The sequence below is a fragment of the Neodiprion fabricii genome, chromosome 6, assembly GCF_021155785.1.
Source record: "Neodiprion fabricii isolate iyNeoFabr1 chromosome 6, iyNeoFabr1.1, whole genome shotgun sequence".
NCBI lineage: Eukaryota > Metazoa > Arthropoda > Insecta > Hymenoptera > Diprionidae > Neodiprion > Neodiprion fabricii.
Genome location: NC_060244.1, coordinates 30,085,158 through 30,098,848, shown reverse-complemented (window position 1 = coordinate 30,098,848; position 13,691 = coordinate 30,085,158). Strand labels below are relative to the sequence as shown.

The following is a 13,691-nucleotide window of genomic DNA, read 5'->3' as shown; positions in this document are numbered from 1 at the left end:
GAGAAGGTTGATTAATGCGAGGGTACCTCGTTGACATAAAACTTGTGCAATATCTGGTTGAATCACGACACCGACCCACCGGCTACAAGGTATTTCTTGGATTAAACTGGCAGCAGCTTCGACGAGAGCGTAAAGTGGATGAGCGACGAAAGCGTCGATTGGAGATCATCTCAAACGCGTATGGTTCTTCTCGTTTCAGCGCCACTTCCCCTCTCCCCTCTGCCACCTTCCCTCCCGTTCTCCTCATATCGTCACTTTCGGTATAAGAATAGCTTCGCCATTTATCCGTCTATTTATTCATCCTCTGGGTTTAGCGAGCGCCGTTGTTTGTTCCACGTCAAAGCGAACACCGCGGTGATAGTGACGCAGGTCATTTTACGTTGAACGTTATTAATTTTGAAGAGGGTTTCGTCAACCGTGTCTTGGCCCGAGAACCACCTCACACCTGTCGGCTTATAAGATATTCATTCGTTTGCTTCGTGTCCGCGTACGGATGGATCGATTTTCACATACCTTGAACTTTGCTGATCGTGACGCGTTCTTGCGCGGCATCCCGCCACGGTTGTTCGCGTTTTCTTTCTCCTTCTCGGCAGTTTGCTAACAATAAGCCCGAGAGAAGGAGGGAGACACTCGCTGACGCTTCGAAACTTTCTTCTGGGTCAAGTTCATGATCGATGGTCGTTAATTACCAAACTCCCGCGAGGAGGCTGACTGAGGGTATATAGCGTCGAGTTCTCGGCAGAGGGTAGCGAACGAATGGAACGGAACCGAAACGAGTTGTGGTGCTGGAGAACCCAGGCTCAGGATGAATCGATTCTTACCTCTCGGTAGAAGGTCGGATGACCTAACGACAGGATTCGCCTCCTTCGTAATTTCATCAGTGTCAACAAACTCTGAGAGAACGGAGAACGGAAACCGACTACCCGTGATGCCTCGAGTCGCCGACCCGTTTGCTACAGCCCAACTTCACTATGCTCGCTCTAAATGCATACGTCGCGTATCATTTTCCGAAACCCGGCAGGATTCCTATACGAGATCTCTCACGCCCCATTAAAGCAACTGACGCTCTAAATAAACAAACATACACCGTATAGAGAGAGTCTGAACTATTGTTCATGTAATTACCAGCCGGTAAATGTTCGTCTTTATGTAACCTATGTACAGTGATGTGCATTAATAGGTTTCCAGTGGCTCAATATTTTTTTTTTCAATCAAAACTGGAACGAGTCATCTTTCTGAGAAAATTCTATGTGCCAACGACTAGCGGACCCCTGTAACAGGAAAAACGAACGATACGTTGATCGTAGATGCATAAAATTTCCACAGAAAGAAAACTTGCGCCAGTTTTGATTGCAGTAAAATAGTAAGCCACTAAGAATCCATTAATGGAACGTTACTGTGCCATGCGTTACGCGATTAAAATCTTTTTTTATAAAATTCACGGGATTGTTTTCTTTTTCCCGAAGTACTTCAAGATACTTTGATCACTCCGACCGCTCGACATTTCGAGCGTCGTCCACGTTCCGCAGACTTTCACATCCATTCCTACCGTTGACGTTCGAATTTGCGGTAACGAAATTGAAATACAGAAAGGAATTCCAAGTTCTACCTATCGGAGAACCGCTGACGTCCGATGAAGTTGATAGACATTTCGCGAGGTCGAGTAATTTAAGCTTGCACTCCGCAGTCAGCGTAGCGCACTGAAACAAACTACGGGTTTGCGCAATTAGAGGAAAATCGCGCAGAGTCGGAGACATTGACGAATGCTGGTACAAGCAGCCGCAGTTTCGACCGGTCATGCTGAGAGAACAATTTCGCGCGTCTAGCCGATCGCCAAGCGCGGCGTACCTACCTATACGTACCCCGCCATTATAATACTATGCAGAGATCGTAAATACGCCTCCGTGAGAATAATTCGCGGGTATGCGACTCGAGGCCGGGTGATTTTGGCTCGTACGAAACGCTATGTAATCTTGCTTCTTCGCGGATCGACGTGCGTTTAAGATTCGCTGGGATATATTTGCATGCAAGGCACGCTGGCGGATTTACCTTACCTCAAAAGCATTCGCGTCGTGACCCCTGACTTCGATCCAAAGCAAAAGATCAGGGGAAGGCAACCGTTCAAAGTTAGCTCAGTTACCCCGGATGAGAGGATAATTATTTTCCGACGTGATGATTAAGTTGCGAAATCTCGACCCCCGGGCTTCTAACTGCTGCGGGAACGGCGACGTTTTACGCTCAAACTTTGAGATAGTCAGAACTTGAGGGTTGGTGAAAATGTGCGTTGAGCGTTATTGGCGCACTCTTTAGTGCCCGATCATTACTTCAAGCTAACTTACGCTTTCTAAGTCTCCGCGATGTACAGTTCAGACCTCGGTACATATCGACTTTAATTTCATTTTTGCATTTACATCACTCCCCAATTCTTATATCCCGTTTTATTCAATCGTACACTCTTTTATTCGCGAATGAACTTCTTATCGAACACGAGCAGACATAAAGGTTACGTTGCGTCCGTATTACAGAATCGAAGTTTCTCTTAAGTACGGATCGGTTTGGCCTTAATTTTCGTACAGTAAAAGCTGTCACGTTTTGACGATCGTTGCCAGCCCTGCAGCAGCAGCAGCAGCAGCGGTAGCAGCCACAGTCGATGCCAGAATATTTTTAACGTGTACAGAAATTTTATTATTTTTAGCCCGTGACACAGTTACCTATTTGTTTCATTCCGCGACTAACGTAGTAACTGTTGGTATAGCATATCCCTGCTCAAGCGATGCTCTTACCCACGCGTTGTGAATTCTCCACGACGCTCGACGCGCTTGCGGACGGACAATTTCAGCTCGCCTCTTTCTCAGCATTTATCTAATCATCATAATCGTCGTCATATATATGCGAGTATGTTGCAACGTGTTCATGACTCGATGGACGAAAAATCACGAGGCTTTTGCTTCTGTATATTTTTTTTTGAAGTTCGGCGACAATCGTCGTTTTGTAAGTAAAGCTCAGGTCCCTGCTCTGTAGCTTGAAGAATGAGGAAAAAATGCATGAAATATCTCGTCTGTCTTGTAGGTACAGCCATATAGGACGTAATGCCGCAACTTTCCCGGTTCGCGGTAGCTACCAAGTTTACATAATTACAAAATTTGCGTAATCCATTGGCGGGAACTTGTTAAAACGAACAAACAACTGAACCGCGTTGAGAATTGGCGGCGCGGGCGCAGCGGTTGAAAAGGTCCGTCGACGAGAAAGAAAGGAGAGAGGAGAAGATTGTTACGCAAGTATAAAACCTCTGCTGTGAAGTCTCTCAGTCTCTCTCCTTCCTTCCCCCGTGTATTTATACACACGTATTTATACATGTGAATTCGCATACAACCTTTAAAGAAAGATGGAATCTTGGGTCCACTCTATCGTTGCAGGACTTTCTTTTCCTTCTCCTCGAGATTAAAAAAGGAAAAAGAGAAAGAAAAAAAAACCCCACGAGCACCACGACCACTCCTTCAACCTGAAGAATTGTGAGCCTCAAATCCCCCGATCCTACGCCCCGCTGAACCAGAAGTTGATTAATTAACGGGAAACTCGACGTACCTTTCATGTATGGTATGCTTTTCATAAAAAGCCAGCAAATAGAAAACGTCAAGTGGAAAATTCAGTGATATAAGGTATATGTATATACATATACATGCATAAAAACTAATTTTATTCATAAATAATAATCCTAAAAGCCTTTAAAGTACCGGGTTTTGTCAATAGCAAAGGAAATCTTATGACGTAAGTCAAGTTTCGCATACAAAAGATGAAAAAATCAATTCACCTTTTCTCTGTCGCACGCTATTAGCACCAGAGTCTTTTACATGGGTTTCTCGCAACATTATTACGTCCGTTGCAGCGAACGACAGCATATTTGCACGGGGTGCATGCCGAAAGGTCTTGATACCTGACCGCTTTCCGCAAAAGATATTACATTATTGCATACATACACATCGGTGTATTCGTAATTGTAATCGCGGTATTTATTATATTGTAACGCGGAGTGAATTTTGCCCATCATTGAACGAGTGCGATTTTTCGGGAGATGGCTTCACGTTTGATAGAAAATGATCCGCGCTGATTTATGATTTTCCCGATCTATCCCGATACGCAGAGAACTTGACGTTTTTCCGTAATAAAGACAAATTGAAGATACAAGGATCGTAAAAGAAGCTGAAATGGGAAAGAAAAAATACGGGGCTTGTTATGTAGGAACGATGAAATACTCTATTTCGCCATCGTGATGAAATTCTTTCCGATATAATTTATGCATGCGAAAAGGCGAGTGGAAGGAACGACGAAAGCACACCGCGAGAATCGTCGATGGTAACGAAGAGACGCCGAGGAAAGTTTGTGTCGACGCCTTAGACGTGGAACAATCGGCAAAAATAAGATAATAAACTGTCGCGGTATAGTATATTTCCGGGGGTGAAATTTTCCCGATAAGTTATATACCTACGCGAAAAATAAGGGGGAAGAAAACGACAGAAACGGCAGAGACATAGACGAAGCGAAAGAGAGAGCGTAGATTTATAGGGGTAAGAAATTTCGGCCGGAAATACACTCCCGAAAATATCCCCTCTTCTCCGTTCGTCTCCCATACGCAAATATAAATCTGATTTTGTCCTGGAGATTGAGGGAGGGAAGCTCAAGGCGCGCAGTGTCCTCTTCTCGAAAGCAATTTCCGGCCAACCACGGAGAAAGCTGATGCAGTTCCTTATATTTCCGCGCATTTCCGCATGTGCCATTCTCCGAGAAGGTTTCTGCGTGGTGCAGGCAACGCGTCCGCAAGCTCTTCTCATTTCGCAGCCAGTCCTGCTTCACCTCAGTTACAGCTTCTTCTCCTCGCAACTTGTGCCGTGTGTGTATTGTTATGCACTCGGCTCGCATATTTATGTCAACTGCTATGAAACCTACGTAAAACTGTAGCGCAGGGGAGTCCCAGAGGAATGGGGATAGACCTGCAGTAGCGATCGTTTGTATCGACTATGCATAAAATTCTAGGACACTCGCCTATCTCTTTCCCGCAAAATTGTTACGCTTGAGCTTGTTTACTTGTCTTCGGCACGCTTTGCCAAACCTCTGTCTACACATTCGTAAAAAATTGACGCGCTTACCGCTCTCGTTGAATAATCTTGGGGAATTTCAGTAGCCTGGTAACTACGATTCCTGAGAAGAAATAAAAATAGAAAAACAATTTCAGGGATATAAGTTCCGAGAGAATTCGCTCTGGTTAAACGGCGTTGCATTCAGTTACTGCGGACTCTTGCCTGATTCGAAAGTACCGAATGCCAACCATCCGACGTTTGATATTCTTTATGTTTCAGACGAGGTTGAGGTCGACGTGATCGGCTACACGAGCAACCAATCGGACACAGATGACCACAGCAGCGTCCAGAGCAGCAGCGACAGCGGCGTCGCCATGTCAACCTCGAGGCTGACCCTCTCTGAAATGATGGACAATCTCTAGGTAAGTTTTCCCGAAGCACGTTGCCACCTTCTGCAGTAATGGGGCCCCTTAAAAGGGGCTACTGTACTACACAGTTTGCCCCTTTGCAATTTCCTATCGCTTCTGTAACTCCGTTTCCTGGGTCGACGCGTGGCTTCCTGTATCACAGGTGAATCACCCTCCCTCTAGAAAATCAAACCACGCATGCAGCCGGGAAGCGCAGGGGATCGATTCGTAAAGAACAAGATATTTCATTGTTTTTATTGCAATATATTGAAAGCCATTGGAGGAAACTTTTTCCAGGGTTGTCGATTCTCTTTAGATTTTTTCTGGATCGTGTTTGACAAAATATGTGCTGTATACAGTTTGCAGGAAAGAATCTGTTTCCAAATTTCTCTATTTCATTCACTTGAATAAATTTAACAGTATTTCAAGTCACGTCGGACTTGATAGCGTTAATACTAGCATTGGATTTTTCGATATTTTAACCGTAGTAAATGTATTTGTTCTGGCATTGCAGATAAAGATTTTCGGAGGTGGCGGGCATAGGAAGGGAGCTTTTGAAAAAGAACCGCATTGAACGAATGGGAAGTTTATAAAATGTACATTGCACGAGGGAGCCGCGAATTCGAAGAAAGGGAAATACTATAAGACGTGTTGAACGGTAAATGAGATGAACATATGACGCCGAGGGGCTAAGAAGCTAAGAGGAATGGATAATCTATAAATGCCATATTCTCAACGGTAGGAATGCTAGCTAAACAGGAAAAGTTGGAAATACGGAATTGGATTACGCTGAAACGGAAAACTGAAACGCGTTGTAATCGAAAGAAAGACGTCCAAACTTCTTCAAGAATTAGATGACGGTTAAACGATAAAAAAAAAGCTCCCACTATGCGGATCGTGAGGTGTGACAAAACGAGCCCATCTCACCACCAAAATAATCACGATATCACGACTGTTCAGCAGCCCACCATTTCATATAGGACACGTGAATCAAGAATCAGTACCTTATGTTAGTTAGACCTCTGTCAGGGGACAAGCTACAGCAAAGTTGGAGTTGAAATTGAAGTATCTGGCCGAGGGAAGGAGAGTCGTAAAACGAAAAAGAAGAAAAAAATGAGGAGAAGGATAATGATAAAGCATAAGGATAAGCCTAAGGATATGGTTAAAAAGAAGAAGAAGGAAAAAAGAAGGAGAGACAGAATTAGAATCAGAAGACGACGAAAAGTCAAAGTGTGAAGAAGGCGATGAATAAAAAAGAAAGAATTGCGAATGAAAGGAGAAGAAGCGAATCATGTTGCGATGAGAACGTAACAAAATATTTAAATTACAAAAATTGAAACTACAAATAACATAGGAATGAAAAGGAGAAAATGAGAAAAAAATAAGACACTTGTTATTCCCAACGGAAAAACAGAGTTGGAGAAATTCGAATCCTGGCGCAAAAGAAGAGAAAGAAACATGTATGCATTGGTAACCTCTGGCAGAAATAATGTGTAAAGTATTGTCAATAGATATGCCAATGTGTAAAATTATTGTACACATTTTTATGGACGTGGTGAAATGTTTCACAATGAGAGAAAGGTGGAGATAATGAGAGATTGATTGATTGCTCGCTCGAATTATTTGAGAGATAGACAGAGAACCATAGAGAAAGAAAGAAATACGGTTAACAAGTATGACTAAATGACTAATGTGACTTGGTGAGTAGGGTCGGAATTTAAAAACTATAAAATATGGAATTACTTGAATTATTAATTTTTCTTCCTATTTTCGTTTCTTCTGGTCATCTTTGTCACCATTGATCACCATTTTCAATTGTCGGTTGACAAAACTATTACGTACTAACAATAAAAAAAAAAAAAGATTGATGAAAATAATTAACGAGTCTTGCAAGAAACAATTATAACGAGATGTTATTGTCGCTGTTATTATTATTTCCATTCATATCATTTTCATATTATTGTGACATTTGCTATCACAATTATTCATCATTATCACCGCCATTATCGCATTATAAAATCGTTCTCGTCATTATTGCGAATACCTCATACTGTTAAACAATTTTATAATGTCTAAGTCTTGCTCGAAGTATTTTATTTTAAACAAAGAAAAGTAAAAAATTGAAAATAATTATTCTAATTTATATATTACCGAATTCGCGAGATTATTACATTGTTTTTATTTTTAGGTTTTTTTTTCTATTGAGCGATTATAATCGTATAAGATTAATTTTAGAAATTGATCGAATCGAGGCATATATTATATACACTTACAAATTATATATGTAACGAAGTATTTCAGCGGACAATTTCTTCTTTTTGTTTATATAATTTAAAAGAGCGTAATTATATTCCTTAGCATGCGATAAGCTAAAGAGATATGCGACTGAAGGAACGAAGAGTTAGATTGAAAAATATGGAAGACTGGGAGGTACACATGAAATTTGAACTTATGATGGTTTTAACTAATTTTTATTCCGCGGGATTACTCAAATCTCACCAGTCCCGATTCAAAATGGATTTAACAAAATGGAAATGAATATTCGATTAGCGGTATTATGAGACGACAACTCTAATCAACTTACCGCCTAAGCATATCCATGTAATATTCGTGATATTGAAGAAGTTACGCTTAATCCGTTCTCATTCCAATGATGAATTTCTGTATTCAATTCATCTGCAGACATCAAGATTTGTAAACGTATAATATTTTCAATAAAATTACCTCCCTTAATTTTTTTTTTCGGATACAGCATGAACCGTAAAAAACATAAACATAATTTGGTTTTATCGACAACTTTTTTTTTCCGCTTTTCTCTCGTCGGCGCGTATCTGCCGTAAATATTTTTCAACATCAGTTAATCAGCGTAATTTCATACATTTTACTTCAAGTTGTAACTTCCGATCGTAAAATTTGTCTTGATTTTTTCCTCATACTTTAAACTGGTTCTGAATTTATAGGGAAATCGCGAAAATTCGTAACTAAAAATTTCAAGCGTCTTTGTAAGAGAAAAGTAAAAATAAAGGGCCTTGGAATTATAGAGATCAATTGCATAGAATATGTGAAAAATGTGAAGAGGAGGGATAAATTAGCAAAATAAAAAACTGCAAAAAAAAAAAAAATAAAAAAAAATAAAGAAAGAAAAACAAGAAAAATTAAATACATGCATCCAATTAACCAGAACCAGATGCAGCAAAGCATCGAATAATGTAACATGCAAACTAAAGCTTTAAAAACGAATTCTGCCACCGAGGAATTCATTTTCAAAACGATTCCGGTAAAAACAGAAAGAAAAATTAAAAATAATCTGTGCAATACAGATGTTTGCTTGCAATTCTTACGTAAGTAACGGACTGTTGAGTTATTTCGGATTGATATATTGTCAGCCTGCCAAAGTTCCGGCTTCGAAGACTTTCAAAGTTTGACAAGCAACAGTTTGTCGAGGAAAAAATATTCGAGTCCATGGTCATTTCACATCATCTATGCGAATTTTTCGCGTTTCTTTATTTTTTTGATTAACATTTCAAATGAACAACGTTTTTTCTTACAATTAGTCCCACTCTCAACGGCCAAGCGAGTGCAATTTACGAGAAAAAATATCCACTTGCAATATCGCGGGATATCTCCTATACCTATTCAAATAATTATTGTATCAACAATTAGTTTATGGTAGAAACCTATTGTTAGGGCAGTCATATTGGTTACAGCAAGTAATATCGGGACGCGGAATTTTTATATGTACAATGTGCAGCTTGTCGTATTTATCGCGGAGTCTATGGTACGAATGATAAGCTTTCTTTTAATGCCGTCTTTTTAGGGCTGTCGAATCTCATGTAATTCTGAATTTCACAAAGAGAAGAAGAAAATCGCAAGCGAAACATAACAGAAATAAAAGAATTACAATTCGAAAATAATACTATTGCGATACAGAGCAGATTGGACAGATACCTTATACATAAAAGTGCTCGTTTTAAGAATACCCCGTCTGTTAATACGGTTCCATAAATTCTGTATGGAAGCAACTGTCAAGGCGAATGAGAAAAAACAGTAACATGGTTGAGTCTATCGTGAATTAACGATGAAATCAAGGAAAAGTAAATCATCACCATACTACCACAAAGGCACAGACACAAACACACAACATACGTACACGCGATCCACAAAAAGAATAGAATTGGAAAATAGAAGTGAACGGAGGAATAACCAAACTAAACAAATGAATCATAGAAAAACGCCACGAAGAAAATCCAAAAAAAAGGAATAAAAATACACGAAATGAATGATATAATCGAATAAAATCACGACAGACGGAAGGGAAAATAATAATAATACTATAGTAAAAATAATAAGTAGTATAATAAATAAACAAATAATAATAAATGTCTAAACGAATAATTACCTATAATACAGATGCACCTTATCAGTTTTTTGGTCCAGTCGTCGGTGTATGTCATTTTGTTTCGAATACACATTAATACCAATATTACTGTAGTAGAGAGAGATGTGTGTACTATTAGGGGAGCGCATTCGCCTGGCGTACTATACATATTATAATCAATGTAATTATAAATGTATTATAAAAAGTCTTTGTTTAAGAGACCACGCCATGCCTACCTATGCTAATAATTAAATAAGAGATTACATCACAGGACTAAGTACAAAGTAATGTAATTTCCTTGCAGTAACTGTGATGAAGAATCAAATATTTACTGTTAAACGAATCACATTTATGTCATACTTGTATAATCTATGAATATGGAACTACAGTAAATTACTGCTCACCAAGGGGACAAAGAGAGGGAAATAGGGACGGAGGGGTAGGGAGACGATGAAGTAGCTCGCATCTCAAAAAGATTACGCGGATTCAAATGAGAGTTGAATTTCTTTGGTGACCAGTATGTAACCACTGTTCACGGTATGAATAATGTGAAATTGTTTAAAAGATCTCAGGCCAGTCTGCTCCCCCGAAAATGTGATACTAAAATTAAACTCTTCTGGAAGTTGCTTAAACGACGTGTAGGTACACGGGTACAAAAAATTACGTGAAAGTATAAGAGAGCAGAGCCAATTTTCGAACGATTGGCGGGTACAGCCGTACAATTTACGCGACACCAAAAACGTATGATACTACAAAGTTTTGGTGCGGTGAACGAAAGGAAAAGAAACATTAATAACGATACAATAATAAAAGATAAAAAAAAAAATCTTACAAACATACGAAAACAAGTGGAAACGTCAAACTCCAGCCGTTAGTATAATAAATAAGGTGTAATCAGAGTATGCGACATTGGTTACTGCAAAGGATCGACGTGTCAAACAATTGTCGATTAACACGCTAGATAATTTATTCACAAAAATCGAATAGTTGAAATATATTATGTAACAATTATTATAAGAGATATCAAATTGGATATAATCCAGCAACGAGAAACGACAGATATGACGTAGGGATACGTGCAAAAATTGTACGAACGAAAAGCAAAAAAGTAAATGAATAAAAATTTCAGAAGAAATGATAATAATCGGTCCATTTAACGTGTAATGTAGAGACAAGTTTTGGCACCTGGATCTTCACGAGCAACGCGGCCCAGTTTAATATTTAAGGAATTCTAAGTAATATTTCATTGGTAATAGAAAAGAAAATAGAAAACTGGAGACAAAAAAACAAAAAAAATTAATGAAACGAAAACGCAAAAAAAATCACAAAAAACTATGAAATACAAATATGAAATAATTATAATAATAATAATAATGAAAAATGGGTGTTATTTTTAGATGTCTATTAGATTATCAGAACCAGATTAATGAAAACTAAGTATAAAAATAAATTTAAACAAAAGGAAAAATGAGGAAAAAAAACGAAAAACCTACTACTACTAATACTACAACTATTACTATTGCTATTACTCCTACTACTACTACCACTACTACTATTACCACTACCACTACTACGACTACTGCTACTACTACTACTACTACTACTACTACTACTACTACTACGACTACTATTACTACTACTACGACTACTACGACTACTACCGATACTACTACTACTACTAATATTACTAATACTATTATTACTGAACTACCACCATTACTACTACTTGTACTAAAAACAAAAAATAAAGCATTATCTTAGTTGATGCTGGTCGATGTACATGTAACGCGTGTCAAGTGTAATAAGGTCTCAGCTCATATTATGTAATTGTCAATTATGCGAAATATGCAACACGCAACTCCAAGAAAATTATATCTATTCTTTTTATTACTTCTGTTCAATGCAAACCTTAACATCCGATTATAAATTGTTCTATTGGCAACTTAGGAAAAAACATAGAATATCATTACTTGAATTATACAAGTGTACGATTGATTAAATCAAATTTTGAACTTGAGTATATTAATATGCGTGCACGCAAACCTTTGATCCGTTTCACGACAGACGATTATAAAAGTACATAACGTAGTCGACGGTTGAAATGTGACCTCATTGCACTATAATAAAGCTGTGACAAAAATGAAAGAAAAATCAATAACGCGATAATTGAAAGTTATGTAAAAAAGAAGAAAAAGAATGATAATATAATCTTAAACTCACTATGATTTCCACCGCTTGGTAAGGTATTGTTTTTTTTTTTCAGTCTAGTTTTTCATTTATTCACCACAATTACTTGTCTTTCACCGTTTACGTTTCACTCTCTTCGAAACAATTTGCTGCTTTCTCCGTTAGATAAGTAGTGTATGCATATATATACATACTGTATATGCAAATGTATATGCGTATACATACTGTAAAATGAATGAATATGATGTAATATGAAAGAATGAATAACAGGAGTAAATGTTTCAGCCCTCACAGTGTCGCCCGGTATTATTTATCATCGCGATGGATGAGTTACGGTGAAGTAGATTTCAAAGCAATTGCAGAACATAATTTTCCAGAAAGTAATCCGTACCAGCCGAAAAAGGCTGTTGCTCGGTACGCGGAGATTAATTTTCATCCTGTTGCAACATCGGTAGCAACCTATCGATGCAAATTTTGAGTCTACTTGAAAACCGATTCTGTTATTATTTCATGTCACTTACCCAACGTCACAGGCAAAATGGTGATACTCCTTCAGAGTAAAGAGCGGTCCTTTGCTCGGTTGTTGTTGAACCATGCCACGTAATAGAAGCTTTGAAATCAGCGAACAGCGTATATGCATCTAAATCGTGGGAACAAAACTATGTAAGTATGTATAATGAAAAGATATGGGCAGTGGTGACAGGGACACGTAGGGGGTAAAACAATTAATGTCCATACTATGGCGAAGAACGGTGAGGGGGAAAAGGCCGTTATAATAGGCAGAAATGATAAAAATGAGAAGTACAGATAATCTAACATCACCGGCTTCTAAGCCACTAAGAGCATTTAATCAATAGTAGAGAATGCTTAGTGAAAATTGAACAAAACGAGAAAATGAAGATGAAAATTTTTAAAATTAATGAAACGAATGAAATTTGAAGAGAAAAATATAATGATAATAATAATATCCACGTTTGTAAAGATGAAACATTGTAATTCTACTATTTAAGAGGTGAAAATTACGTTATTGTGTAATATTATATGAGCGATGGCGAAAAACATTATATTATACATATAATATAGGTGTGTTAATAATATGGAGTACGCCTCAAATTCAAAACTACATACGCCAAGGTACCAATTATTTATAAAATTAATATTCGATGTATGGATACCATGTATGAATGATATTCGATTGAACGATAATCAGTCGAAGCGACAACAGCTGTTAACGATTGATAGGAAGGACAAAATTCATACAGTTGGCTGTATGAAATATTATTAATATTATTATAATCATTATTAACTAATGAGGTAAGAAGAATAGAGAAACGAAACCACAAAAAAGAAAATTATTATTATTAGTTTACTATTATTATTATTATTATTATGATTATTATTATTATCATTATTATTATTACTATCATGATTATCGTCATTATTACTATTATCGAAATTATTATTATTATTATTAATTATTATTATTGTACATATTAATTGTAACTATTCACAATGCATCGTTTTGTTCTCAGTAATTTTCTCGATTCTACAAAAAATAAAATTGTGTATTATTGAAAAAAAAAACAGAGAAATACGTACTTTCCTTTCCTATTCGTATTTTTGTACATACATACCTCTATGCAA

General features: G+C 37.8%; 1 protein-coding gene across 2 annotated transcripts in view; it reads left to right on the top strand.

Moving 5' to 3' along the window:
• Positions 1-11,166, top strand: part of LOC124184427 (max-interacting protein 1-like) — a 123,294-nt gene extending 112,128 nt beyond the window's left edge. For both annotated transcript variants that reach the window (XM_046574116.1, XM_046574115.1), the window contains exons 6-7: positions 5,355-5,497; positions 5,997-11,166. In XM_046574116.1, the coding sequence (XP_046430072.1) occupies positions 5,355-5,497 (143 nt within the window). In that variant the 3' untranslated portion in view covers positions 5,997-11,166. The remainder of the gene's footprint in view (positions 1-5,354; positions 5,498-5,996) is intronic.
• Positions 11,167-13,691: the final 2,525 nt, after the last annotated feature.